Source organism: Eretmochelys imbricata, chromosome 11 (assembly GCF_965152235.1).
Source record: "Eretmochelys imbricata isolate rEreImb1 chromosome 11, rEreImb1.hap1, whole genome shotgun sequence".
Taxonomy (NCBI): domain Eukaryota; kingdom Metazoa; phylum Chordata; order Testudines; family Cheloniidae; genus Eretmochelys; species Eretmochelys imbricata.
Window position 1 is genome coordinate 80,216,859 of NC_135582.1, and position 27,894 is coordinate 80,244,752.

Below are 27,894 nucleotides of genomic sequence, written 5' to 3' on the forward strand. Positions count from 1 at the left end.
GGGGTCCTACAAGCAAGAACTGGGATCCCATTAGGGTCCCACTGGAGGATCCAATGCAGGCACCAGAATGGGCAGACAACACGTTCCCCACGGGACCCTGAGTCTGGCTCCCCAGAGCACACAGACAATGTGCCCCCTACAGGATCTGCCAAGTGGGGCCCGCACAGAGCACACGGGCAACGTGCTCCCCATGGGATGCCCCGGGTGGGGCCCCCCAGAGCACACGGGCAACGTGCCCCCAAGGGATGTCCCAGGTGGGGCCTCTGCAGAGAGCATGGGCAATGCTCTTCCCACAGAACCCCCTCAAGTGGGCCCCCCCAGGGCACATGGGTAACGTGCTCCCTGCAGGACACCTCAAGTGGGGCCCCCAGAGCACAAGGCAACGTGCTCCCCGTGCAGGATGCCCACTAACTCATGGCAGGAATGGAGTGTTAGGATTTCAATCTGCTTAGCAGCCATGGCTGGTACTTACAAATCCAACCTCGTAGCCTGGCCCAGGAGGTCCAGCAGGGCCTGGGGGACCTGGTGGTCCTCGTGGTCCCATAGGTCCAGGAAGGCCTGCCAGCCCGGTTTCTCCTGGGGCTCCCGCCAGCCCCATCTCGCCCTTACTGCCCTGCAAGTGGGAACAAAAGGAACCCTGTCACGCAGACAGGCTACGGCCTGAGCTCTGAGGCTGCAGCCAGAGCAATGGGATCTAACAGCCCAGAGCGGAGGGGAGCACTCCCTCCCCCTATGCCTCCCAGCCGAAAGCACAGCGCAAGCAAAGACTGAGCAGCAAATCAGACAAATAAAACAAGCGATCCAAGAGCCATGTCAGTTACCAGCACTTCCCAGACAGTCCCAGAACCGCCTACACTGGCAGGTTTGATGAGAGACAGGCAGGCACAGTCCGGGTGAACGCACCTTTCAGGGAGGTGAGAAACTCACCCCTGTAGTTAGTGCCAGGTACGGTGAGGGCAGGTTCTGCGTCCTCACTGCTCTGCTGGGGCACCCTTCCCCTGCCCTGCAGCACCCATTCTCCTCTCCTGAGCAGCAACGGCCGGTCCCACCCCCGTATCGCAAGACCAGTGCTCTCTGCAGCGTGGAAAACGTCCCCCAGGGTGCGTTCATGAAACTACCAACCTAATTCTTTCTTAGGAAATGCTGCTCAAAAGCCTGCCGGCTGGAAAGCCAATGAACTGAGTCAAGGTACCTCTCCACACGTACAAGGAAGCAAGGGAACGGCTAGCATCCCTCTGCAAGTTACATGTGCAGAGACCCTGCACTGTGTCTCCCAGTACAATTCTGTACGTCCTGGGAGCTCAGAGGCATGCCCCTGGCTTAGACCAGCCCTCTTCATGCTTTCCTCGTTGGTCAGACAGAGCCACTCGTTGCACTCAGAAGTTTGACTTTGCATGATATTTCCCTCTCTCTATCAGAACATTAAGGGTCATGCAGACGCTGGGCAATACAGAATGAAAATACTGTACGGAAGGAGCAATATTCAACAGAAATTGTGAACTACGTTATCCACGTTATTAACTCCTCAGACAATAATAAAGAAAAGGTCAGCATTTCAAATGCTTTCCTGCTTGCACTGAATAAATGCCTTTACAAGTACCTATAAACCATACACGAAAGAGACCTGCAATTAACCCAGACATGCAATTAACCCAGGTGATGGATGCTTCTCAGACTTGCTTTGCCTCAGTCTGTAACTACTTTGGGTTCCTACGCTGCCACCAGACTTTTAAATCCAGTAGCTCTTTATATTCAGTAACACATGACACTTCCACTGATCTCATGGAAAAAATTCCAATCAATTTTGTAGCATAAAAAGTGTAATTGGTAACATGTGATCACTCGCCCCCGGCGTAAGACAGGCAACCACACCCCACATGGCTGGGCAGAGTTTGCATGCACTGGACTCAACGTACAAACACAAGCTCAAAGAGCACAGATTTGCCATGGATAACCTGACATGCAGAACAACAGAGAGCAACTGGATTTAAGTGACTTTCCTCCATAGGATTCTCTTATTTTTGACAGCGAGAGCTCTGAGACACATGCGCCTGTCTAAGCCATGCCGTCGGCACGCGTGCACGGAGCCTTTACCTCGAACCTGGTCCCTCCCACAGGTGGGGATGTAGAGTAGTAAGAAAGCAGTTCTAGCAGGTAGGAAGGGATAGGAGGCAGGTTGCTCTGATTAGATGGGAAAAGAGTGAGTGGAGACAGAGAGAAGAGTGATAAGAGAAAAGAAATAATTTCCTATGAGCACTGGTGGAAGAGCAGATGTTACAGCCCCATGGCCTTCCAAAACAACCCTTTGCTGGGAAATGGGCTCAGGAGTTCATATTCCTATCTTCTGTTACATCAGTCCTAGATTCCACCTGGGACCTAGCAACGAGCTCAAACCCAGGAGCCAGCTCCTGCCCTGGCTGGTGTAAATCAATGGAGCTCTGTCAACTTCACATCTTGATGCCAATGTGCACCAGTTGGGCGCTGGCCCCCAGTGGCTGGCCCCACGTGCTCACGCTGGGCCCTCCCACTACCTCCCCAGAGCAGCGTCCACGTGAGTGGAGCCCAGGCCTCATACCCACCCTGTGCAGAGCGATGCATCTCACCTGCTCCGAACAGCTGGGGACGCGGCCTGGAGAACTGAAGATCTAGGCCCCGATTCTTTCTAGCACTCAGGCCCATGTTTAACGGGAAGCCTCGGTGTCTCGCTGCTGTGACTGAGTCACAACGGACACAGCGCATGCTCCAGGGCGTTGGGGAATTGCAGCCTCGGCCCAGAGCTTCCGCACCCTGGTGCTCAGCCAGAAGGGCTTGAGTGGTTTTGTGCCCACAGACCCTCAGGAAGAGCATGTGTGCTTCCAGGCACGTGCTGCCCTCACCCAGCCCAGACATGACATCAGTTATACATGTGCTCTGGAGAGCGGGACAGAGGAAAGAGGCAGGACAGAACAAAACACCAGCGGCGGGCAGAGGGGAACATGCAGGGAACGGGACCCACAGTGGGTAATCAGGAGACTGAAGGAGCCACTGAATTGGCCAAGGGTAAATGGCCTAAATGCAAAAAGAAAAGGAGGACTTGTGGCACCCTAGAGACTAACCAATTTATTTGAGCATAAGCTTTCGTGAGCTACTGCTCACTTCATCGGATGCATATTGTGGAAAGTGTAGAAGATCTTTTTATACACACAAAGCATGAAAAAATACCTCCCCCCACCCCACTCTCCTGCAGAATCTTCTACACTTTCCAAAGTATGCATCCGATGAAGTGAGCTGTAGCTCACAAAAGCTCACGCTCAAATAAATTGGTTAGTCTCTAACGTGCCACAAGTCCTCCTTTTCTTTTTGCGAATACAGACTAACACGGCTGTTACTCTGAAATCGGCCTCAATGCAGGTACTGATCCACTGTATTCATTCCCAATTCAAGTATCGCTGTGCACCGCTCGTCGATGTGGGAATGGTTGTCTCAGGAATGGCAACTGCTGTAAGCTAGTTGGCCAGCACACCTCTTCTTATGTGGATCATCCCCTGGATTTGATTCTGGATTTCTATGTCTAACGGGGCCCCCTATCTACTATTAAAACTCCACGTGCTTGAGCGCCAGGACCAGTTTTGCAGCACTGAAAATTCCCAATTTTCTAAAATTACATTGAGATCATTCTGCGTGGGACATCCATCAAAAAGTCAGCAGGAATAGCCTTTCCCAATTAGGAAAACTACACTTTGGCTTTCTTGGTGGCTCTAGGCTGTGGCAGTTCTCAGAATAAAATAAAAATCAAGAAGAAGAAGTTAGACAGAGACGTAGCAGCTTGACAGAGAAGCCATAAAGCAAATGGCTTTTGCCATATGGAATTGTGTTAAAGTTTAGATAAAGTTAAGGTCCCGTTTCAGTTTAAAGCACAGACGTCCGAAGAGTGACTGTCAGAAGGATGCCCTGCGGGTACGGGGAAGGCCTGACCGTGCGAAGCCTCAGGGCGGCATGGAATTCTGCTCATAAGAGGACAGTAAAGTTACACAAGCGAGTGTTTGCAGGATCGGGGCCTTATCCCACATCAGTGACTGCACTGAATGCGCTGAGCGTATGAGTTAAAAAGTATTTCCACGAGTCACGTTGTAAGCTCAGTCAGGATTGTGACGAGCCCTGAGCCAAACTGCAGACATACATGGGACAGTGTCCTGCACCAAGACCTCCCCCATTCTGATCCGTGGCTGGGAAAGAGCGTTGCTCTCTGACAATCTTGCTGAGATCTGAGGTATCCTTGTATCCTCCTGGCCAGCATGTAACACCTGCTGCTACGCTGGAAGCTGTGCAGCCAGCCATTGATGGGAAAGCTCTTTACTGTAAGGGGGCAGGGTCCTCACTTCACAGGTGGGAAAGGTGAAGCACAGAGTGTTTCCTGGTCAGTGTCACAAACCGATTCAGTGACAGGGCTGGCAACAAGATGGCAGAGCCCCGGCACCATGGAGGGTCAGGAGACGTGTGAGCGGCACATTGCGGGTCACGTTTCCCGTCTCTTCCTGAACTTAGCCACACGTCACAGGCCTGCCTGTGACGCCTGCCATGAGCTCTCCCTTCCACCCACCCTGGCTGGGTACAGCCTGCAATTGAACGAGAGCAGATAGATCCCCAGTGGAATCTGGGTGCTGATTTCCAAGTCACCTGCACTACAAGGGGCAGAGTAATCTCAGAGCCAGAGAACGGTTCCGGGGGAGGGGAGGTTACTGTACCTTGGGTCCAGGAGCTCCGGGGAGGCCTAGGTCACCTGGGTCCCCCTGGGAACAAGAAGGGAAGGAAGAGTGAATCGTCAGACAGTGCTGCAGGCCAGGACAGAGGGGAGAGCTGTCCGGCCCAGTGGCACACTAGGACAGCTGGGGGGACTGTGTAACCTGTTCACACACTTCTTTGGAGTCTTTTTGACACAGGGCTGGGGATACAGTATTACCTCACACGGCCTTAGCTACAAGTCTGGGTAGGCTTCCCACAGCAGAGCTGCCATAGCCCTGCACAAGATCCGATCCTGGGCACGCAGGACAGCCGCAAGAGCGACCGGAACAGCTTCCCCCACCAAGAAAGCGACCACAGGTAACGCAGGTCTGATCCCTGATTTCTGGGGGCGCTCGCTCCCCGGTGCGCAGCATGCGTGGAGCACAAAGTGCACAGACTCCAGCCAGGACAGCGAAGGTGTGGCACGCCGTGAAGGACTGCAGCAGGCTTGCACAGCAGCCTCGCACCGGCTCCGCGCCGCGGCCGCACATCCCACGCTCTGTCCACTAGGGGACGCTGGGAGCAGAGGCCCCGTCCATAGTCCCCAGTCAGCCGTGATCATGCGCTGGGGTACCCTGCTGCAGGTCTGCGCTCTGTGGGCAGGGACAAGGCAGCCTGCGGGGACCAATGTCAGCCCGAGTCAGCGGCTACTACCAGGCTGCCATCCGCAGCGGGCGTGCTGGGCAGATGCCAGCTGAAGTGGGGGCATATGAGTGGGGTGTGGGCTGCTTTACTTTCCACTCCCTGGTAGCTGCGTTTCCTGCTATGCCTCCTGTCCGGCCCCCTCCGTCCGCCAGTTACATTCGCTCAGCACACCAGGGGCACGCAAGTTCCCTCCAGCACTTTGCCACCGACCCCTGCTGCGGGCCAGGCTTGCTCCTGAGCTGGGATTTCTTATGACGCAGTATGGTGTGTACCATCGGAGCGTCTAGAAGGCCAGGCACGGCCCTGGGTCCCTGTGCGTTAGGCGCTGCACAAACGCAGAGCAAGACCACACAGCTGCGGGCGGCTCACAGACTGCATGTCCTGGCCTGCCCCCAGCCACCGTGGGGATATATCCCATACTTTTCAGTACCCAAGGCAAAGGGTGCTTGTTCTGACTCGAGGCAGGGCTTGGGGCAGGACAGAGCTACCCCAGGCTCTTGCCTGCCCCAGCCAGCGAGTTACTGCAAAGACTCTGTGGTTCCAGCCCAGGACCCATGAAGAGGGGACACGTACCCGTTCTCCTCGAAGCCCAGGCTGGCCGGCAGACCCATTTTCTCCTGGAGGACCTGCAGGACCCTGCAAAGTTAGAGAGAGGTAATCTCAGTTGGAGGAAACATTTCAGAACTGCCATTTTCATGCTGGTTTATTGCATTAACTCTTTACACGTCAGAGGAAAAGGCCCAGCTGCCCTCAGTGGTACACGGCCACCACGCTGCGCACTGACTCCCACGCCCGGGAGTTGCTTTAGCTTTCGATGAGAATCACTGCACACCGGGCTCCTCTCCAGCCACGCCTCGCGCCGGGCTCCTCTCCAGCCACGCCCCAGCCCGGGACGGGCCATCGCCCCCCGCCGGGCTCTTCTCCAGCCACGCCCCAGCCCCAGGCCGTCACCCACTCCTAGAGCTGACACGTTTCCTGGGGCGTCTCCATCCACTCTATTGCCCCGCACCCCACATCCTCTGACCACCCAAGCTAAAGGCAGCGCCTGGGCACAGCTGCTGTTCGTGTGCACCAGGTGTCCATTCACCCCGAATTCCGACGAGAAGGCGTGACCCGTGCCCCCCCATGCTCCAGCACCTCCAGCCAGAGCAAGGCCGAAAGGCCCTGGCTCTGGCCCTGCCACGGGAAATGCTGGCGCACTGCCCTTAATGCCAGCAGGCACCAGGAGCAGCCCTGGAACACATCGCCATCCCCAGCACATGCTCCCCTCCACGCTTACTGGTAGGCCTTTGGCTCCGGGGACGCCAGCTCTGCCTGGCAGGCCGGGGGGTCCTGGCAGCTCAGTGCTGTTCATCCCAAATCTTCCTGGCTCTCCTGGCAGGCCGGGCACCCCAGGAGGTCCGGGGGGCCCTGGTGGGCCTCGGGGGCCCTGAAACAAAGTAAAGGATGTTTGGCTGCACGTGGCCACGTTCTCCCGCGCCTGCGGCACCATCTCCAGACGCCGACTGGTGTCCCTTGGCACGCCACGTCTGGTGCCACTCCCCATGGCAGCCTGTAGAATACCACCCAACACCGGGGCTCAGCAAACGGAGCCTTCAAGAGGCAGCTGGAGCAGCCCCCTTCCCTGCGCTTCACCACTCACCCGGAAGCTTTCCAGATCGCCTCCAAACCCAGAGCCTTCCATGTCGATGAACGTCTGGAAGAGAAGCACACGGACACAGACGTGACTCCCATGGCACCGGGGAGCTGGCACACATTGCCAGCAGGGACTCGGCCCGCTTCTGTGGTGCTGGGGAGTGAAGGGTTCCGTGGGCTGGACCTCGGCCCCCGCTGCTGAACTAGCAGGAAGCACCTCCGGAGCGGCCGAGGGAGTCAGACTGGACGTGGGGAAGAGCAGTTTCTTATCCGCACCAGCCACAGAAAGCAGGGCAGTCTGACTACAGAGGGCAGATACGCCCCACAGGCAGACGCCCAGCACGAGGCTCAGGTGCTGCATGAACCCACTCACAGCAAGGCCTGAGCGGGGCTGAGGAGGTGCCCAGCCCTTGGGCTGGCCTCTGCGTAAGGGCCATATCCCCCATGGAAAAGGTGTTGAGCCCTGAGCCCTGCTGCCGCCTCCGTCTGCGGGGCCTGGCCTGCTTTCTCTGGCAGCGCCGAGCGCGTAGCAGAATCCAAGATTCCGATTCCAAAATTCCAGTTTTCTTTCGGTTCCAAATCCGAGTGAAGAACTGACATTGCAAAATCTCTCATGGAACACAATTCAAAAATTTCATTTAGGAAAAGCTGAAATGACATTTAATCAAAACGTTTCATTTCAACTTTATTGACTCAACTTTTCTGCTCGAGTACAGAATCATTTGTAATATATTATAAAAGTGAAACGTTTTGACTGTCATATAATGTATATGATATAATATGATGTGACAGGACAACAATAGTTAAAGCACTTTTATATAATATTATAAATGACAATATAATAGACTTTTATAAATTGGTGATTGGTTTTGGAATGGGTATTGGTAATAATTGGTTTGGTAAATGATCCTTTGTTTACTCCACTCTTATTGTAACTGGTAATTTCCTATTGCAATTAGTAAAACAAAATAGTATAAAAATAAAATTAAAAATAAAATAAATGACAGGACATATTAGACACTGACATGACAGAATAGGCAAAATGTCTCTATTATCTAAGATTGAAATAAAAGATTGTGACCTCACTGAAAGGAATAAACTCATAACTTTTCACTGAAAATTGATGAACCTGGTAAGTTCTGGTGGAAGGGCTGATTTCGTGGGATCGGCATTTCCCAACAAGGAAGCGTCACGTAGGGAGAACCGTGAGCACCCTTCACACTGCAGAGTGGAGCTGCTCCATTTTACCGCCATACTAACATCACAGCAACTGTCAGCTCTGCCAGCTGCTCAGCGCCATGGCAGGAGCCAGGATCTCTGTGCCCCTCAGCAGGAGGGTCAGAGCCAGGTCCTTGGACCCAATGCCAAAGGGCCCCCCAGGAACGTACCAGCTTGTCCTGTTTGGAAGAGAGGCCCGGTGTCCCGGGCGGCCCGGGCAGTCCAGGGGGGCCTCTTGCGCCGACTCCGGGCTCACCCTAAGCACACAGAAGAGACAACAGAACTTGTAACACACAAAACAGGGTGGTTCCAAAGAGGTCACGCCTGGAGCCAGAGAGAGCCAGTTAGACCCTCCCTTCATGCCCGTGTGCCAGGAACTCACCTTCTGCCCCTTGAGGCCAGGCTCTCCGGGAGTTCCAGGGAATCCCTGGGGCCCAACGTCACCCTGCAAAGGGAAATAAAGAGACTGATGGGGAGCTAGAGCCAAGGGCCTACTGCATCCCAGAGGGTACACTGGGGGCAGTTCTCCATCACTCGACGGACACAGAGCAATGTGGGACTGGAAGGGGCCTCGAGAGGCCATCTAGTGCAGCCAAGGAAACCCCTGAGGCCATCTCATGCAGCTGTTTGTCCAGCCTGTTCTTCAAAACCTCCGGGGATGGGGATTCCTCAGCCCCCCTTGGAAGCCTGTTCCAGAGCTTACCTACCCCAAGAGTCAGATATTAGGAAAAACTTTCTAGCTCTCTCTCCCTTGCTGCTGACAAAGCCCATTACTTCTTGTCCTGCCTTCACTGGCCGTGGCGAACCACCCTTTTTGTAACAGCCCTTAAAGTATTTGACGTCTGTTCTCAGGTCCCCCGCTCCGTCTTCTCCTCTCAAGACGGAACATGCCCAGGTCTTTAAGCTTTCCTCACAGGTCAGGGTTTCCAACCCTTTTCTCATTTTTGTTGCTGTGCTCCGGACTCTCTCCAACCTGCCCACAGCTTTCCTGAGGCGTGGCACCCAGACCTGGACCCAGGACTCCAGCTGAGGCCTTCCCAGTGCCGAGCAGACCGGGACAGTGACCCCCACGTCTTACACATGCCAGTCCTGTGAATACGCCCCGGAGCGCTGGCCCTTTGCACAGGTGCATTCTAAGCAGTGTTCCTGCAACACCCTGCTAGGCCTGTAGCGAAGCATGCGTGGAGCACTACACGGCAGGGACTCAGCCAATCCCGGGGTAAGAGAACAGGAGTACTTGTGGCCAGTCCCGTGAGTGTCTGCAGGAGGCACACGCGTACACCAGCACACTGGCAGTGCGAGGGGGAAGCAAACGGTGACACTTACAGGTTTCCCGTCTTCACCAGGATCACCCTAGAGTCAACAGAGATGGAGAGGTGTTAACGAGACAGGTAGATATTCAGCACCTGGCCACGCCCTGGGGGATGCGCTGCGCTGCCCTGCCCTGCCCCCTGGCTCCTCGGAGTACTCCCCGTTCTCTCTCACCCAGCACCCTGGGGGCTTTGGTAGGGTTTCAGCAGCACCAGCAAGGGCGTTGGCCTGCTCTGCCGGGCCTCTGTGGCTACTGCCACACTTTGCCCCAGCTCAGCAGCCCCACCCGCGCAGCCTGGTTCAGACTATGTCGAAGCCCCTCTTCTCTCCACGGCACATCTCGGAGGGAGGATGAGCACCCGAGATCACCCCCAGCTCCAAGGCCAAACAGCCAAGGGTGGCTGGGTCTGTGCTGGCCCCAGCAGCTCTGGAAGGTGGCACAACAGGAAACTGGGGTGGTGGGAAGTGCAGGCCTGGAGCAGGGAGGGAGGCAAGAAAGGGAAGCAAGGAGATAGGCAGAGGCAGGGGGCAGCTTGTGGGCACGGAGTGGTAAGGAGAAAGGGGAGCTTTCTAATCCCATTCGGGTGGGACCAGTGGAGAGGGAGAGGAGATGGGGACAGAACGAGGAACAGAGCAGGTGGAGACAGGGGGAAGGCAGGGCCCTGGGCAGCAGGGGACAGATGCAATGCAGCGGGACCCAGCCGATAGCCGGGATGCAAAGGGCCAGGCTGCACGGGGAGGGCCAGGGAGGAGAATGATGAGGCCGCACCACAGGGTCCCAATAGCACTCCGCTGGCATCTCCTGGGGCAGGAAGGCATTTGCTGGCCCCCATCCCAGAGAGCCCAGCAGCCCTCAGCCTGCTCCCCCAGCTTGGCTGGGTTGAAGGTTTACTCACGGGCTCTCCATCCTTGCCAGGGAGGCCGTCTTCCCCGGGCAGCCCTGGGGGGCCTGTTGGTCCTGGAGGCCCGGCGACCTGCTCCACCACAGAGCCGTCCAGGCGCTGCACCATAGAGCCAGGGGGCCCAGGCGGGCCAGCGGGGCCGGGAGATCCCTGGGCACCTGGCTCCCCTTTCTGCCCCTTCAAGCCGGGATACCCAAATCCTGCACTTCCCTGGGGATGAAAGGGGAAACCATGAGCCACCAGCCGCATTCCCCAGCCTGGTCCAGGCACTGCCTATGGCCGGGATCCCCAGAGTTCCCTGCTCCCTCACTCTGCACTGATGCTGTGCCCTGGAAATGACAGACTCTGGCCTTGTGGAGCTGGCTGGGCCCAGCATGGGCCCAAGGGGTGATACAAAATGCCCACCTAGTTCCCTCAGCCAGTCCCACATGGAGAAGTACGACTCACCTCTGGGATTCCCTGGCTTGGCTCCGTCTGCGCACACATGCTGACGCAGGCAGCCCCACAGCCTGGGACATGCAGCCGATCACACTGGACACCAGTGCTCCCAGCCCGCCCAGAGGCTGAACTGGCTGATTTCCCTGCCCCAGCCTCTGTTCTTGGCCTGAGGGCTCCTTGGAGCAGGACACGCCAGGAAGGGGCCTGGTACATAGCAGGCTCTGCTCCTGAGACAATGCCATCACCACCACTATGGTATCGGATACTGCCACAGGCCACGCCAAGCCAGCGATTCCAGTGCTGCAGACAGCGATCCCTGTGACCCAGTCTGCTCCTGAATGCCCAGGGAGGGTTATGAGCTGCGAGCTTGGGCAGCAGGTCTGTTGTGAGACAGCAGCATGCCAGGCACCTGCGGTGGAAAGACAGGTGCTCTGCCCAGCTCTGGCGTCACTCCCAGCTTTCCTCTCCCAGGTCCTGCTGCCCCGAGCGGCCATCAGTGTCTGCTCCCTCTCCTGCCGTGGCCCGGGCTGCCTGCCGGCCAGTCTCACAGGGACTCGCTCAACACGCACATTTGTGGGAGGCGAAGATGCGAGCCAGGACCAAGTCAGGGGAGTGAGGGATGTGTGAGAACTCAGCAAGGCCCCTGGGATTTGGTCCTGGGCGATTGCCTCCGAGGGTCCGACTCAGCAAACGAGGGCCCGTGGATTCCTGTGCGAATCTGGGCCTGGCTTCCTGGCCCACAGAGCCTGGGAAGCCAGCAGGTGCTCTGGCCTCTCAGCACCACTTGCCCCCAGGCCTTACAGGGAACATGACTTGTCCAGTCAGTCTCCGCAGCAAGGGAACAGCGTGGACAGCACAGCCCAAGGCCATGCCACGGGCCTGGGCTGACACCCAGCAAGAACGCCAGCCAGCGAGAGTATCTGCCCCTGTCGGTACAGAGCATGGGCCCCCTGCCTGTAACCCCACTTCTGTACAACACCCCGTGGTCACCGTGCTCACCTTAACGCCCAGGTCTCCTTTTTCCCCCTGCAGAATAAAAGAGTGAAGCATCATTGCACCGACAGGTGTCCTTGTTTACCCTGCACCCCCGGCAAGTCACGGCGCGCGCTCCCCTGACATCACCCTCAGCGCACACGCGGCTAGACCTGAGCCAGCTGCTTCCTGGAGCAGCACCGTACAAGGGAGTTCAGTGCAATGCAGTCCTCTGGAGCCTGGACATTACCACCCCTAGGAGAGGTAGGGATGTCAGCTTGGCCCCCATGCGCACAGCTGTTGTGAAGGAGCTCGATCCAGCCGCGGGGGTGGCGTGGGTGCTCCTGCCACCCTGCTGACATCAGTGGGTCCTGGAGGCTGTTGGCACCAGGCATGGCTGTCCCCATCGCGCTCATCTGACAATGCATGGGGACAGCCTCTGCACACACACTGCTCCCCTAAACACAGGGGATGCGTTCGCGGGAGCCGCTGGGATTTGCCCAGAGCGAGCGTTTGCAGGGCTGGGCTGCTTTGCTCGAGAAGAGAGCTTCTCTTGCCCTAGCCCTGCCAATGCTGTGGCTGCTTCCCATCAGCTGGGCGCCCTGCTATGCCTGAAGGACGTGGGGAGCTGGCCCGCAGTCAGAGCCCGGGAGCAGGGAGGGACTCGCTGCCTGCTCTGGCACAGACCAAGGCCCTGGAATGGGCAGATGGTGAGAAGCGCCTCCCAGCATCACCAGCTGCAGGAGGGGGAACTGTTCAGCTGTGCCTGACGAGCCCTGCCACGCGCCTTTGCCCTTTGTTCCAGGTCATAGCCCTGTCCTTGGCCTCTCCTTCATTGGCTCTTCCTTACTGCCTGGTTTACTGTCATCGCCCCTTCCCCTCACTGCCAGATCCTCGCCAGCAGTGCCCAGTCTGCCGGGTCTGCTGCACAGCCAGGAGCTGGACACTGTCACGACCGGCTCTCTGCTCTGTTCCCCTTATCAAAGCCAGGCTGTCCCCGCTGAGCCCCACCGCTGCACTGCACACGAGGGGTGCTCGGCGGGCCAGGGGCTCCAGGGACTCTCCCACTGAGCAGGAGGAAGGGGTGAGTGCGCTGGTGTGTCTGCAGGCGGGAGCCGTGGCGTGGGGAGGTTCGTAATGTGCTTCGGAGCCCGGGGATGAAGCTGCTAGAGAAGCACTAGGTACCACCACTGACCTTGTCACCTTTGGTGCTGCCGGCTGCTAGAACCCCGCCGGTTCCAGAGTCCCCTTTTGGGCCACGTTCACCTCTCTCTCCCGGGGCCCCCTTTTCACCTTTTGGACCAACCCTGGCTGGAGTGAAGAGCCACATACGGTTACAGGGAGGATGCAGGGTCCGGCTGGCCAGTGCTGACCGCTCTGCTCAGGCAGGGCTGGGGTGCGGGACAGTGTGTTGTGCTGAAGACACCCGGGCGTGAGGGCTGGGCAGTCTGGGGCTCTCCGACACTTCCCCACTAATGGGGCTTGCACCAGCTGCCACAGGCACTGACTTTGTCCTTTCCCAGAGGATGCTTGACCCCCACTCCACCCCTTCCCCACGCCCCGCCCTGTTCCACCCCTGCCCTCGCTCCTCTCCCTCCCAGCGCCTCCTGCATGCCCGCGGCAGGTGGGAGGCACTGATAAGGGGGCTGCTGGTGGGTACTAAGCACCCACTGTTGTTTTCCTGTGGGTGCTCCAGCCCTGGAGCACCCACGGAGACAGGGCCTATGCTAGCTGCTGCCCCCAGCTGCCTGACGGCAGAACAGCTGGGGACCCCCAGTGGGGGATCCCTTTCCCCAGGCTGTTCACCTCTCCATCTTTCTAGACAAAGGACTTAGGCCTTGCAATGCTGCATGCAGCAACAACGGAATACCCTTCCAAATCTGGGCCTAACTGATTTAGGAGCCTAGGTCCCATTTTCCAAATGGAGTTGGGCACAATCTCACTAACTGTCAATGGCTCCAATGTGTTCAAAGAGGCAGGCCGCACTGCCTCAGGAAGCGAAATGGAGCACACGCCACGCGTGACGTCACGAGCGCAGCGTTGGGGCTTCCCCACGGAGAGGGAAGCTGAGCTCCCTGCGTCAGCCCCAGCCCCACTGGTAGCAGAACAACAGACAAGGCAGGTAGGCCATGGGAGAAGTCCCTCCCAGGAGGCTCAGCCTGGCGTATCTGAGAGGTGCTGGGTAGGACACCCCCCGACCTGCTCTCGTGGCCCCCCAACCAATCAGCACGGTAACATGGAGGGAGCTCACAGCTTCAGCCAACCACTTTGCAGGGATTTAGCTACTGGCACGTTGAACACCACCCCCAAGCAGCCTGCATGAGCTGCCAGACCCCCAGAGGGCCCCTGCTTCGGGGACGCCACAGAAAACAGTGGCTCCACTTGCCTGTCTCAAGCCAGCTAATCAAGTTTGCGGCATTTCTAGTTTCTACTTGCTCCAGGTCATTTGCAGTTGTTGCCCCTGCTTAACATCTCTGCAGGATGGGTGGCAAAGGGGCAAATGCTAGTTTTACCTGCTGTAGAAACTTGCTGGGGTCCTTCCACTTGGATTTGCTTGGTTTGCAGCTGAGAGCCCACGCTCACTTTCTCCACTGTCGCCCCAGCGGTGGGGGGAGACGTGACCGGGGGAGGTTCCGGGAGCCGCGACACAGCCGGGGTCCCCTGCACAAGACCAGAGAGGGGAAGAAGCTTGAATGCCTGAGAAAAGAACTCCCTAATCAGTCAATGCGGCCCAGCCCCCCCGTGAGGCCCGTCGACTTTCCAGGCTGGACAGTGGCACAATAGGCATTTGCTTCATGGCTTACTGGAGGTGGTTACAAAGAGCAATGGGGAGTTACAGAGTCAGAGATCCCAAGATCAGAAGGGACTGTTGTGATCGTCTAGTCTGACTGCCTGTATCGCCCAGGCCATAGGACTGCTCCGAATTAACTCCTGCTTGTACTAGAGCAGGTCTTGTGGGCAAACACCCAACCCCGATTTAAACATTGCCAGGGATGGAGACTCCACAGCTCAAGTCAGTATTTGTATACGTGCTGCAAAGCAACACTGCATTGTAAAGAGGGTTTAAAAACACAGCGTTCACCACCCAGAAACAAAAACCCCACAGCAGAGCCTTCCCCCGGGCAGGGCCAGGCCAGGCTTGGAAGGAGGAGATGGCCACATTTGTCACTAAAAGGGGACCCATGAGGACACTCATTCTGGCCCCAGAAATGCATATGCACAGTGCACTAAAGACAGGAGAAAGCTCTGAGTGTCCTGGTGAGCCAACAGCCCTGGTTTTCCCCTGAACTTTGTACCAAATGCTGCTGCTGGTGGCCCCGAAGCAGCTGTCCTTATTCCAGCAAAGTGCCAACTGATCACCCTGGGAGTTTTGTCTGAGGAAGGACAGCAGGATCAGGTCGGTGTGTAAAGGGAATTCAGAACGGTGCCGTGTACCACACGGGATTGGAAGAGAGCCCAGGAGAAATACTTCTAGCCATTACCCCTGTCCAGTCACTGGATGGCGTCGGCGTTCCGTGTTCAAATGTAAGGCAACAGCACGTTTGCCGTGTCTCACGGGGAGCTTGCAGAAATGTTCCTGTTTTGTGGCTTACCCCTCAACTAAACTTCCAGTGGAGGGAAAGGATCCTGCCTTTTCTCCTGCGTTTGACTTCTCCAATGCAGACAGGACTGATTCCTGCAGGTGTTTCACAGACCCAGAGACAGCTTTCCAGCTGGCCCACTCCTAGTTCTCATCTCATACAGACCAAATTCAACACCCAAAGCATTCTGGGAGCAAACATCAGCGGCAAAGTGGGAAAACAAAGGCTGGGCTGTGGGATGTACCAGTCTTTCAACCCCAGCGGGACCCGCTCTCCGCCCCAGAGGCCATAGGCATAAGGCCACACCACCAGTTTCCCTGTCCTGTTCTTCTCCCTTCATTCCACTAAGTCATGCAAAGGGGGCAGAGTATATAGCTGGAGACCGCCCAGCACGGGGCACACCTGGCTTCTCCCTGCCCCTCTCTGCAACCCTCCGCACAGGGTGCATGTCACAGAGGCAAGGCCAGAAGAGACCACGATGGTCATCTAGTCTGACCTGCAGAGCACAGACTGGAGACTCTCACCCAGCGACTCCTACACGGTAAGTGGTGGCTAAGCTAGACCAGGGCTCTTAGAACAACATCCAGCCTTGATTTAATGAGTCCAGAGATGGAGAACCCTGGGAAAGCTTCCCAGGTGAATCTCCCTCACTTCCAAAATGGGTACCTGATTTCTGTCCAGCTTCAGCTCCCAACCACTGATCTGGTTCTCCCTGTGTCTGCTAAAGAGCCGCCTGCCATCACAGATCTCCTCCTAACGTGGGTACATACAAACCACCAGCAAGTCGCTGCTTCACTTCTCTTGGATAAACTAAACAGAAGGAGCTCTGTCAGGATCTCACCATTAGGCAGGTTTTCCAGACCTTGAATCATTCTTGTAGCTCTTCTCTGACCCCTCCCCAATGTTCAATGTCCTTTCTGAAGTGTGGAGACCGAACTGGGATTCCAGTGATGGCTTCACCAACGCAGTATGCAGAGGTAATACCAGCTCCTTACTCTGGTTTACTTGTCCAACCTCTCAGTTGGCTTACATGTACAATGGGGGAATAAACACCACCGGCTGCCTTCTAGGCAAGGCTCCATGCACAGCTGAGTGCTCAGGGCTCTCACAAACACCAGTCGAGAGAGGTCAGAGGAGAACTCAGTCTTCTGGCTCCCAGCTGAGGGCAGTCTCCCCTGGGCAGGGCGGGATCTCAGTGAGAGGGAAGTATCTCTCTCACGCCCCTCTCCTCAGAAACGTGGTACCCTCAAGAGCTTTGTCGTCAGCAGGAACTGACCTCTAGCTGCACCACGGTGTGCTGCTGTTCGGACGTACTCTCAAGGGGAGGCCAGCTGTCAGCTGGGGGTGGGGGGAGTATTTAAAACGCCAGCACTCCCACTGCTCTACAGGGAAGCAGCAATGGCCTCCTTGGAACAACGGTGTCCACGGGGGAGGTTACCGTACGCCAGCATCCAGCTAACATTCCCCAGAGTGCCATCTCCTTAGTGAGGCATGCCTGGTGCGCCAGCCAACCTCCGAGGTAGCGCAGCCAGGCACCCTGTCACAGCCTAAGGCCTCACTGCCCTCAGCAGCAAGGAGCCATGCCAATGGAATACTTCACTCATTCCAGTCATCATATCTTCACTGCCTTTAGGCAGCTCCTGCAGGAAGGACGCTTGGAAAGGGAGGTTCAGCCAAGCAAAGCCCCCTCTAAAAACGGCTTTGTGGAATTGCAAAATTACTGCCTCCTCACGATCTCCACCTCAGATGTGTTCTGCCTACATGGCCAGAGAGTGCTGTGATTTTCCTTGTGCCATCTCTGCACACCCCCTGGAGCTGGGACACATAAGCCAGGCATCACCTCCGGTAGTAAAGCAACGGCGGGCCAGGTCAGGCCCTTAGTGAAAGCCATGCAACCCAGCTGACCTCAAATCAAGCTTTCACTGACATCCGGCGCTGTGGAACAGCAGTAGTTTGGCACAGCTTTCACTGATTGGAACTTAAACAATTCTTTGGCCGCACAAGACAACACCCAATCTGCTCTGTCTCCCGCAGCTGTGCTGTCTCTGCAGGGCGACGGGAATACAAACAGCAGGGTTTGGTAGGTCGGCACAGAGCCGCTCGCGGAGAGAGTCGGCAGAGAGCTGCGGCACTGGGGCCAGAGTTACGGACGTTCTGTCGGAGAGGCTCCGCAAGCCAGGTCTGACAAACGACGAACGCGAGCGCTGCCAACACTCAACCGCAGAGCACACCACGAGCAGGAAACGTCAAGTCCTTTGCAAATCCACCCTCCTCAGCTGCTCCAAAGCGTTAGCGCACTGCATCGTCCCCCCTGCCCTCCAAACCCATCCTTCAGAACCCGGACGCGCTGTTTGGATTGAAATCTGAACTCGTGACGATAAAAAGGCAAATTTCCAGGTGCTAATGCACATCCGGAGGAAAGAGAAGGCTTAACAATTCTCTGGACTCTTGGTCTGATTTTCTGAAGGGTTTAGTGCTAATCAAAATCTGGTCTTGAGAACTGAAATTTCAAGGCATAATGGGCTTTATGGTAATTCAGGGGTGAATCATGCTGCCACGGCAGCAAGACAAGGCAATTGTACACCCTACTTTCCTGGGCAGGTCGTACAGTAACTGTACCACATATGGTACAGATGCTTTCCCATTACAACCCCGTGGATCAGGCCGATGGCTGCTAAGAGCAGGTGTGTGTTTTTGCAATCCGTACAAACTCCTAAAACAGCCTGGAGGCTCGGGGCAACCGCAGAGAACAGCAGCAGGTGTGGGCTTTCTATTGCAGCCATACAGCAGCAGGTATCACGCAGGGGAGGGATTAGACACTAGCCTGAATAGACGGCCAATTCCTAGCCCAGGGAGTTAACACTGCAAGCCTTCGGGGAGTCTGGTTCAAAGGAAAGCTCTAATTCAGTTACCAGTCTCTTCCGATTCCCAGTTGGCTTTTGTTCCAGATGCACTAGTTAAAAAGTGTGATACAACCTGACTTACAGGCACGGAACTGCTCTGTGGCTCAGTGCATCAGGGGGACGTGATCAGGACAGCTGGCACGATCCAGGGTAAAGCACCGTGCTGTTCACACCTTTCCCAATGGTTTCACTGATGGCACAAGATCGAGAGGGGGGACCAGCCACAGGATAAAGGCTGTGTCCCAGGAGCACAGCACAAGAAACATAAGTTTATGTCAACAAGGCTTTTACTTCCTGCACTCTGGGCTGGCTGGAAAGGGAGAAATCAGGACCCCAAGCCATTACTCGTCTTAACCTAGGAAGATCAACCATTCATTGGCAGAATGACTGTCAACTCCCCCCGGCTCTCTGCTGCCCACTGCAGCAGTCAGGATAACTGTGAAGGAGGCAGAGAAGGCCCCACAGAAAGAGCCCCCGTCCCTCTGCCTGCTCGTGTGGTGTTTAGCCATTTGATGGGGCCTGTACCTTGATGGGAAAAGCAAGGCCAAGCCGGAAAGGACTGCTCTTGGACCCACGGCCTCAGACTCACCCGCTCCCTTCCTGATAGGTGGGGCCTTTCTTCAACTCCACTTCCAAAATCTCCAGACGCCTACATTGTTCCAAGGGAGGGGGGAGAGAGAGAGGGAGACATGGTCAGCAGACAACGTATCCAGCATACCTGAGCATTTTGATCAGGGTACCCAACAGCGCTGGCTGCTTCGCACCCAGGCCCTGCATTCTCCTGTGGAAAGTGTGCGTCTCAAACTGCCTTTGATCACCTAGCAATGAGATCCTTCTCCTGGGTGCTGAGTATTCACATTTCTGCCTGCCCTGGGATTCACTTTGGGCCCACGCTGATTCTAACAAGGACCTATAAGCCCAAAGAGTCAGCTGGTCCCACCAGTGGCAACAGGCCGTTCGCTAACATGACTCAATAAAAAAAACAAAAGGGGAAATCCTGACTCCATAGAAGTCAATGGGAGTTTTGCAAATAAATCACTGGGGCCAGGATTTCACCCTGGTTCAGTGCACAGAGGAGGCTTTGGCTAGGAACTAAAATTCACAATGATCACTTGACACTAGTAGCTAGTTAGCCTGTTTCCTCCATCGTGGCAAGCCTCAGCGCCCAGGGGAGCAGCTGGAGAAGACACACCCCATTAGCAATGGCAGGAGGCAATACCACCACCTGGAGTCTAGTCTTCCATGAAATTCCTGGACAAACCCCCATCCATCAAGCACTGGGGCGGGGCAGATCTCCTGTGTTACCATCTGACCTGTTGAGGGACTGGGGGGACGACAAAGAGAGAAGGATGAGTGCCCATGGGAGATCCTTTCTGCACTGCACTGCCCGCTCTCCCCACCCACCTTGGGTGTTGCCATTTCACAACAGCAGTTGTGTCTGGTATGGCAGGAGCCTGGGGGGAAGAGAGATGTCACACAAAACCACACAACCAAAGACCAAAACCACACAACATAATCTATATGTTTTTAAAGCTCATGTTGGGGCCAATCTCATGATTTGTTGGGGTCAGGCTCATGCTTTTTGGACATTTCGGAAAGGTGATCCTGTGTGGTAAATTGCATATTAACTTCCAGCAAGCAATCTGCTGACAGCTGGAACCACGGTAAGTTCTACACCCCCCTGTGTAAGCAAACCACAGCTATAACACTGAGCCATGGCAGACAGCACTCACCACATCCGAATCCTCGTCCTGTTCCTCACACTGGAGATCAGCTGCTTGGCGATCACCTGTCACTTTCAGATCTGCAATCACGCCCTGTAAAACACATACCAGCAATCACCACCAGCAAACAATCATGGGTAGCTTGCGGGAGAGTGTGTTATCAGAATCCGTTGCCACTTGGCAGTGGCTATCCCCCTGTTAGCTGACTGGCTGGTGGGAAAGGTTCACAGTGTGAATTGCCGGTAAAGACAACCAAACGCAGCTCCCATTTCAATTGGGATCAAGTCCAGGGAATCGGATTGCCATTCTCCTGCACTGATGTATTCCCAGGGTAAGTGAATCAGAGCCTGTGCTTAATCACAGTGGCTTGCTAACTTCTTAAACCAGGGTCAACACAGCTACTGCACCCACTAACAACTTCTGGGTTTAATTGCGCCGTTTCTCAGGAGTTCTGTGGTGTGAATTCCAAACGCTTCTCACTAATGCTCAGTGCCAAAGCTTTGGGGGAAGGACAGAATGAGCCCACCCTCTCCAACCACTGAACAGTCACCACCTCCTCTCTGCACTGCGTGGGCCGCACCAGAACCAGCTCTTCACGTTCTCATGGGCACTGGAAGGGTCATGCTCTACGCACACAATATGCAATGAGGTGGCTGACTCTTGAATTGCATTCTCCCTAATTTAAGAAGTCAGCAAACTGCTGTGATGAAGCACAATTAGCCTGGGAATATATGAAGCCTGCTTGCACACAAATCCAATTTGCCACAAAGTCTTCTGTTATGTAACTGGCAAGCAGTTAAAGGATTTATTCACCTTGCTTGAAATAATTTTTCCTCACCGCTGTGACCCATCTCACCACAACAGATTCTGAATTTGCCAGCCCCATATTAACCTCCAAAAAAGAAACGGCCGAGTCCCGCCGATTTTCTGAAGGGTTTAGTGCTAATCAAATGCAACTTTAAGGGCTTGCCTCATATCCACAAAAACCGGATATGGGGTTCAAAAACCGTTCACGGTTTACTCAGCTTCCAGACTTTAATGATTATCCAGGGCCACGTGGTTGGTTGGGGCTCTTCCTTGGGACTCCACACACCAGGCCAGGGCCAGATTAATGGCATGGCGGAGGGGTGGCCTGGCCAACCCTGAGTGGTGCTGTGATACCATGGGCCAGGTTGCAACAACCACAGTGGGGGGACCAGGCCCAGCCCCGCGGGAAAGGATCCGCCACCACAGGGTTAATGCAGAGTGGGATCGCTCTCCAACACCCGCCTCCCCACCCTCAGGACTCCGCTCTGCACCAGGCCGGGGGAAGGGCACGTTGGCCTTGGACCGGTCATGGGTTATTCCGGACCTGCCAGGACAAACCAATGCAAACTAGAGCTGAGCTGTCTTACCCAGCCAGAGCTGGGTGTGAGCACGCAAGGGCTCTGCATCCACACATCAGCTTGCCACGGGGAGCCCTAGGACTGACTCACTTCAATTTCTTCATCCTCAGAGCTGGAAAAAGGCTCCCTCAGTCCTGTCTCTCTAAACAAACAGCTACATCCTAGTGCTTGTTTGATACTGGCCTCCATTTGTGTTTCTTAACATAACCCACACTTCCTTCCCATTTATTTAGTTTTAACAACTACTGTATACAGGCAAAGCCCAGATTTATACAACTCAGGACAACAAACTCTGCTCCAAAAAGCCACTCCTGGATGATCACCCGGCACCAGACCCCACCCGGCAGAGAGTTCAGCGATCTGTCTTCCAGCCACAAGGCTGAATTTACATCACTGCACAATAGCTCGGAACGCCTTGGTCTCTCCGCTAGGAGAAGATACTGACCGATGATCCACAAACAAGAAGTCACTGAACACCTCCTATACAGGATTTATTAGTATTTGCCAGATGATTGATCTCCATTACATATGTTCTCCTTTGTTCACTCTGGAAGTTGTCTCTCCCCACTCAGGAAAGGCCATAAGTGTCTTCAAAATGCACTGCAGAGCTGGCTGAATTAACCAACAGAGTCACCCAGCACAGTAGTGTAAAATGTTGCCAACTCATTTATTAAATGACTATCCAAAGAGCTCCAACTGCAGGGCACAACCCCAGTACAAGGTGACTATTTCTGACCCACAACTCTTCTGGATGGAAGTGCTCTGATCTGACAGATGAAGAGAATGAAAGATGCTCTGGCTTGCGGTGAAGAGCAGGTACAGAATGTCACTACATGGTGTGTAAGAGAGCTGCAAGGACAGCAGAGAGCTCTTTACACAGGCTGGTCTCATGCTCCGTGCTGTACGTGTGTGTTTAACACACACACACTTATGGAATACATGCTTCAGTAATGCCATCTGAAGTCCTGATTCTGACACACCAAAGTCACTGGGACAACTCCAGCTGACCTAGTCTGGGTGCAGGAGTGAGCCCTTCATTTGCACAAACGGGCCATTTGAAAAGAGACGACTAGAAACCACGCTGCCTGGTTGCTGCTAAGGCCCCAGCTGGGTCCTCGTTTTCCCTTGCAGGGAAGCCTTGCAGCTGTGAGATCAATGGTGCTCCCCTGCAATGCAGGGACTGAGCTGCAGGATCGGGGTAAGGAGGGGAGGGGTTTTGGGATGGGGGTCTGCCGGGGATGGCGAGGGGTGGTAAGGGCCGGAGCAGGGAGGACTAAGAGATGTATTTGGTTACATGAGCCTTCTTGCACCCGCCCGCGCTACCCCACCCCACCTGCAGTGGGGACCTGCCCTACCACCATGGCACCCCACCATGTCCCAACCACAGTGAAGCCCTGCCCTGCCTACCATGCGACCCCACCATGCCCCGCCGTGCCCGCAATGACACCCTGCCTGCCCTGACACCCCAAGAAGTCCCGCCAACCCCTGCCCTGCCGCCAGGACACCCACCATGCCCCGCCCCGCCTGCAGTGATGCCCTGCCCACCATGGCACCCCACCATGTCCGGCCTCGCCCCCATGACACCCCAACATGCCGCACCCTGCCCTGCCACCATGGCACCCCAACATGCCCCGCCCGCAGTAATGCCCCACAATGCTCCGTCATGCCTGCCGCCATCGACATCCCACTCTGGCAGACACCCCACATCCTGCACCCGCAGTGACCCCACCCCACGCCCGGACATGCAGTGACCTCGTGCCCTGACCCGCCCCCGCAGTGACACCATGCTCGCTAGCTAGCTCATGAAACTGAAGTAATTTATTTGTAAGCCTTAAAACGGGTAATTGTGAAAACAAGCAACCTCAGACCATTCTGCAGCCTCCTCCTCAGCTTGGTGCCATCTCTCCTTGGGCCAGAGTCTGCTCTTAGTGACTGGGAAAAATCCATATAAATTTCACAGGGGGAAGTGAAAGCAGGCCCCGATCCTCAACCCCTTCCCCTCCTTCTGGCAGGGTCTGACGCCAGGGATTGTGGGAGTGCGATATGCAAATGGTAAACGAAACACTAGAACAATCACACCAATACAGAAATCAGAATGAAGTCAGCCCTTCAGCAGTGTGTGTCAGAGATCTCTGCGCAGAGCTCCTCTGGTGGAAATGCCCCCTTTTTTCTCCCCTAATCCTCACTATAATGCACTCGCACGCCAGGCGCACTTGTTCCCGCTGAGGTTTGACATCCACAAAAGGCAGGCAGGAAATTGGGACCTGTGGTTCCCCGGGAGAGCTGGGGGTCCATTTCTGTGTCTTGGGCCTGAGACCACAGGTAAAAATATGGCCCCTTAGCCTGCCTGGGCAGGAAGTGAGAATCAGCTCCCAGGCCCTAGAGATAGCCTGCAGTACCAATGCAAACGGACAGCGGAAGAGATGAACGCCCATGCCCCACTGCCCTGGGCAGAGACCAACTGGTCAGAGCACTTCTAGCCTGCCCTGGTGACACACAAACCAAGCAGAGCTCAAAGGAAAATGGAAACATTTGATGCAATATTGGGGCAGATCACCATGGCCCCACTGACGACAATTTACACCAGCTGAGGATCTGCCCCATTGGGCCCAGAGCTCCTCTGTCTTGCTAGATGCTGCCCAGGGCCTTCCTTGGCTCATCTAGCCTATAGGTACACAACTGGTGGAATTCGACTTCTGGATTAACACAGCGGGCCTCCGCTCAGCTTCGCCGCTCTCCCTACAGTGCACAAATGCACATTCCGAGATTCCAAGGCCAGAAGGCGCCATTGTGATCATCTCGTCTGACCTCCTGCACAGCACAGGCCAGAGACCTGCCCCACAGTCACACAGCAGATTGTTCAGAAGAATATCCAGTCTGGATTTAGAAAGCACCACAACCCCTGGGAAGTTATTTCCATGGTGAATTACGGTCACTGTTCTACATTGATACCTTATTTCCAGTCTGAACTTGTCTGGCTTCAACTTCCAGCCATTGAATTGTGCTGTACATTTCTCTGCTAGACGGAAGAGCCAATTATCAAATATTTGTTCCCCATGCAGGTGCTTATAGACTGGAATCAAGTCACCCCCTCTTCGCTACGCTCAATAGACTGAGCTCCGCGAGTCTCACTATCAGGCCTGTTTTCAGTGCCCGCGAAGAAGGAACTCCAGCTGCAGGACGCAAACTTGAGGCCAGACTTTCGTTCATGTTCAAAGGCATTAAAATGAGCGCTGTGTCTGGCACTGAAATCCCCCAGCCCCTGGGAATGGGCTGCAACACAGTTGCTGTGGGAAGCATGATGATGCACGGCCTCCTTGTAAAACTCACAGCCAGGCTGGCATTTCCTCAGCCAGGCTGCCAATCTTTTGTTCCTGAAAGGACACACAGGAGCACAAACCCCTCCCTCACCAGCTTCCAGGCCATCTCTGAACCCACTCTGAAGCACGGGCACCTATCTAGGAGGCTCTTTCTGTGGTTGGTTTAAGAACCTCTCTCAACTGGCTCTATCCTACCTGGCTGCCTCCGGGCAAGGAAGGGGGAACTCACAACAATTCTCATACCCCTGCAGCACTCTGCTCTAGGCGTCCCTTTGCCCTGCCCCAGTCAGTCACTGAGGAGAGAATCGGAGCCCGCACAGCCGCACGCATGCAGCCCTCTGCATTAGGGACATGTGTGCCACTGAACTCCATGGTTTCAGTTCTTCAGCCCGCTCGTTACTCTTGCACAATCCTCCAACAGTCCTAGGAACTAACACTGACCCCCAACTCCCATTACTTTTACTTACTGGAGTCATTTGAATTGGGAGTGCAACATACCTTCTTTGTGTGTCTATAAAAAGCACCGTCCAAGACTAACCCTGGGATCTCCAGCCAGACAAGCAGGAGACTCTGCAGCCTGACGGCTGTAGCTGACTCAGACATGCTTTGTGGGCCAGCCGCTAGAAGGGGACACCGCGCATACCCCCACATTCTCCTCGTACTCGGGGGCTGGATTCAAATTGCTCGCTCGCGACCGCACGCTAAGAGACAATGGTGTTTCCAATTCATTCTGCTGCTTTAAGTCTCGTGAGTGGGTCAGTTTCTTGACATGGCTACGCAAACCACTGTGCCTCAAGAGAATTACTCAGAACCACAGCTCCTGGACAGGGCTCCCAGCCACAGAGAGCAAGAGGACCAAAGGTTTGCTACAAATGCATTTGGCTCAAGAGGATCCCAAACGGCTTTTGCTTGTGTGACTGCAGTTTGGTTTTCTAGCTAATGTTGGGGAAAAGCAATCTCCAGTGACCGAGGGGAGCAATCCAGAGCCTCTGTAAGGCCCCACACCAACATCTTGTGTGTGAGAGACGGGCTGTGGACTGAGCCGCACACTCCTGTGCTGGGGTGGGGGGGAGCATCTATAGGGCAGGAAACAGGGGCAGGATGATGGCAGTGGAAGTAAAATCTGTTTGGTAGGAGATCTGTGGCTGCTTGAGGAGGGTGGAAATGTAGACTCCATGAAAACCAGCCAAGCCTATTTCAATTCAACAGTGTTGGTCCAATGCGTCAGTGTGTTCTAGGACTTACATTGAGCATAGCTTTGGGGCTTTCATGGCAATTCTGAATTCAGAGAGGCCCCAGAGAGTTAAAAGATTCACTTGTCTAACTGTACTGCAAGCCTTAGCATGTCCATTAATTACACGCAGAGCAGAACCCAGGCCAGCCAATATCCAGGTGACGGAGAGAGGCGGAATTCAGTCATTTACGCTTTTGTGGAGGGATATTCCGGATGAATTCTCCTGGCACTCCACTTGTGTACACAATCCCTGAGCACGAGGCAGCACTGGCCAAGACTCTCACACAGGGAAGAGCACCTCATAAACGGATAAACGCTCCTTGACCTAGCCCAATAGCACATGATTCATCAGCAGTATCTAAACCCTAACCAAGGATCCGGCACAAGGAGACGCTGATTGAACAGTGGGAAAGGCTTTCTGCTAGCAAGCGTTAGTCTAGCTTTCATGTGCTCCCCAAGTTCTCAGTTACAGCCCTCTGCTGGCTTTTTTGTCTCCTAATTATCATCTGAAGTCACAGTCAGTAACATGAATAAAATGTGGTTTTATGTAGAAACCTTCCCCCTGCTGGAACCAAATCTCACACGCGCAGACAGCATTCCTGAAACCTCACGAAGAGCCGTGCTACAGCCTGAATGATTTGGGGTGGGACCCGTCAAACCAGCTGCCCCAACACGCACCAGTCAAACCACACCAAAGCAAACACAGCTTTGAAGACACCAATGCTGGCTGGTGTTCACAGATTCATACAATCATAGATTCCAGGGCCAGAGGGACTACTGTGATCATCTAGTCAGACCTCCTGTACAGCACAGGGCACAGAACTTCCCCAAAACAATTCCTACAGCAGATCCTTTAGAAAAACATCCAATCTTGATTTTAAAATGGTCAGTGATGGAGAATCTACCGTGACCCTTGTTAAGCTGTTCCAGTGGTTAATTACTCACACTGTTAAAAATGTACACCTTATTTCCAGTCTGAATTTAGCTAGCTTCAACTTCTAGCCATTATCTCTTACACTTTTCACTGCTAGATGGAAGAGCCCATTATGAAATATTTCTTCCCATGCAGGTACTTACAGACTGGAATCAAGTCACCTAAACTAAAGAGATTGCGCTCCATGAGCCTATCAGGCACGTTTCCTAATCCTTTAATCATCCTCTTGGCTCTTCTCTGAACCTCTCCAATTTATCAACATCTTTCTTGAACGGTGGGCACCAGCACTGGACACAGGATTCCAGCAGCAGCTGCACCAGTGCCAAATACAGAAATAAAATAAACTCTCTCCTCCTACTTGAGATTGCCCCGTTCATGCATCCACGGCTCACATCAGTTCTTTTGCCCACTCCATCCCACTGGGAACTCATATTCAGCTGATTATCCACTATAACCTCCAAACCTTTCTCAAAGTCACTGCTTCCCAGGACAGAGTCCCCCACCCAGTAAATATGGCCTATGTTCTTTGTTCCTAGATGTACACATTTACATTTAGCCAGATTAAAATGCACATTGTTTACTTGAGCCCAGTTTACCAAGCACTTCAGATTGCTCGGAACCAGGAAACGTCTGACTGGTGCAGCTCCACCAGCACCAGGACTGCAGGAGCGCTGATAAAGGTGATGCCGGTCACCTCGATTTCCAGGACGTCGACAATTCTAGTTTGCACTCGTGGGTCGTTGCATGACTCCACGCACCACTTCGGGGAGAACAACAGAGCGGTTTGTCCACTTGTCTTGATTGAGTTGCCCATTGTTTCTGGGCCTGGTGCTTCCAGCTGCTCCATGTAATTCTTCTCGAAGTCCCCACCACGCCCACTTAGGGTGCAGAACCCTGCAATGTGATCACTCGCCAGCTCCTCACAGGTTGA

General features: G+C 54.8%; 1 protein-coding gene across 1 annotated transcript in view; it reads right to left on the reverse strand.

The window, feature by feature from the left end:
• Nucleotides 1–27,894, reverse strand: part of COL18A1 (collagen type XVIII alpha 1 chain) — a 96,294-nt gene that overhangs the window by 34,149 nt on the left and 34,251 nt on the right. The window contains exons 3-16 of the mRNA XM_077829973.1: nt 20,100–20,183; nt 18,956–19,015; nt 14,396–14,543; nt 13,078–13,193; nt 11,910–11,936; nt 10,467–10,682; nt 9,586–9,612; nt 8,642–8,704; nt 8,430–8,516; nt 7,049–7,102; nt 6,686–6,835; nt 5,980–6,042; nt 4,725–4,769; nt 473–613 (exon numbers count right to left, since the gene is read on the reverse strand). Of these exons, the coding sequence (XP_077686099.1) occupies nt 473–613; nt 4,725–4,769; nt 5,980–6,042; nt 6,686–6,835; nt 7,049–7,102; nt 8,430–8,516; nt 8,642–8,704; nt 9,586–9,612; nt 10,467–10,682; nt 11,910–11,936; nt 13,078–13,193; nt 14,396–14,543; nt 18,956–19,015; nt 20,100–20,183 (1,281 nt within the window). The remainder of the gene's footprint in view (nt 1–472; nt 614–4,724; nt 4,770–5,979; nt 6,043–6,685; nt 6,836–7,048; nt 7,103–8,429; nt 8,517–8,641; nt 8,705–9,585; nt 9,613–10,466; nt 10,683–11,909; nt 11,937–13,077; nt 13,194–14,395; nt 14,544–18,955; nt 19,016–20,099; nt 20,184–27,894) is intronic.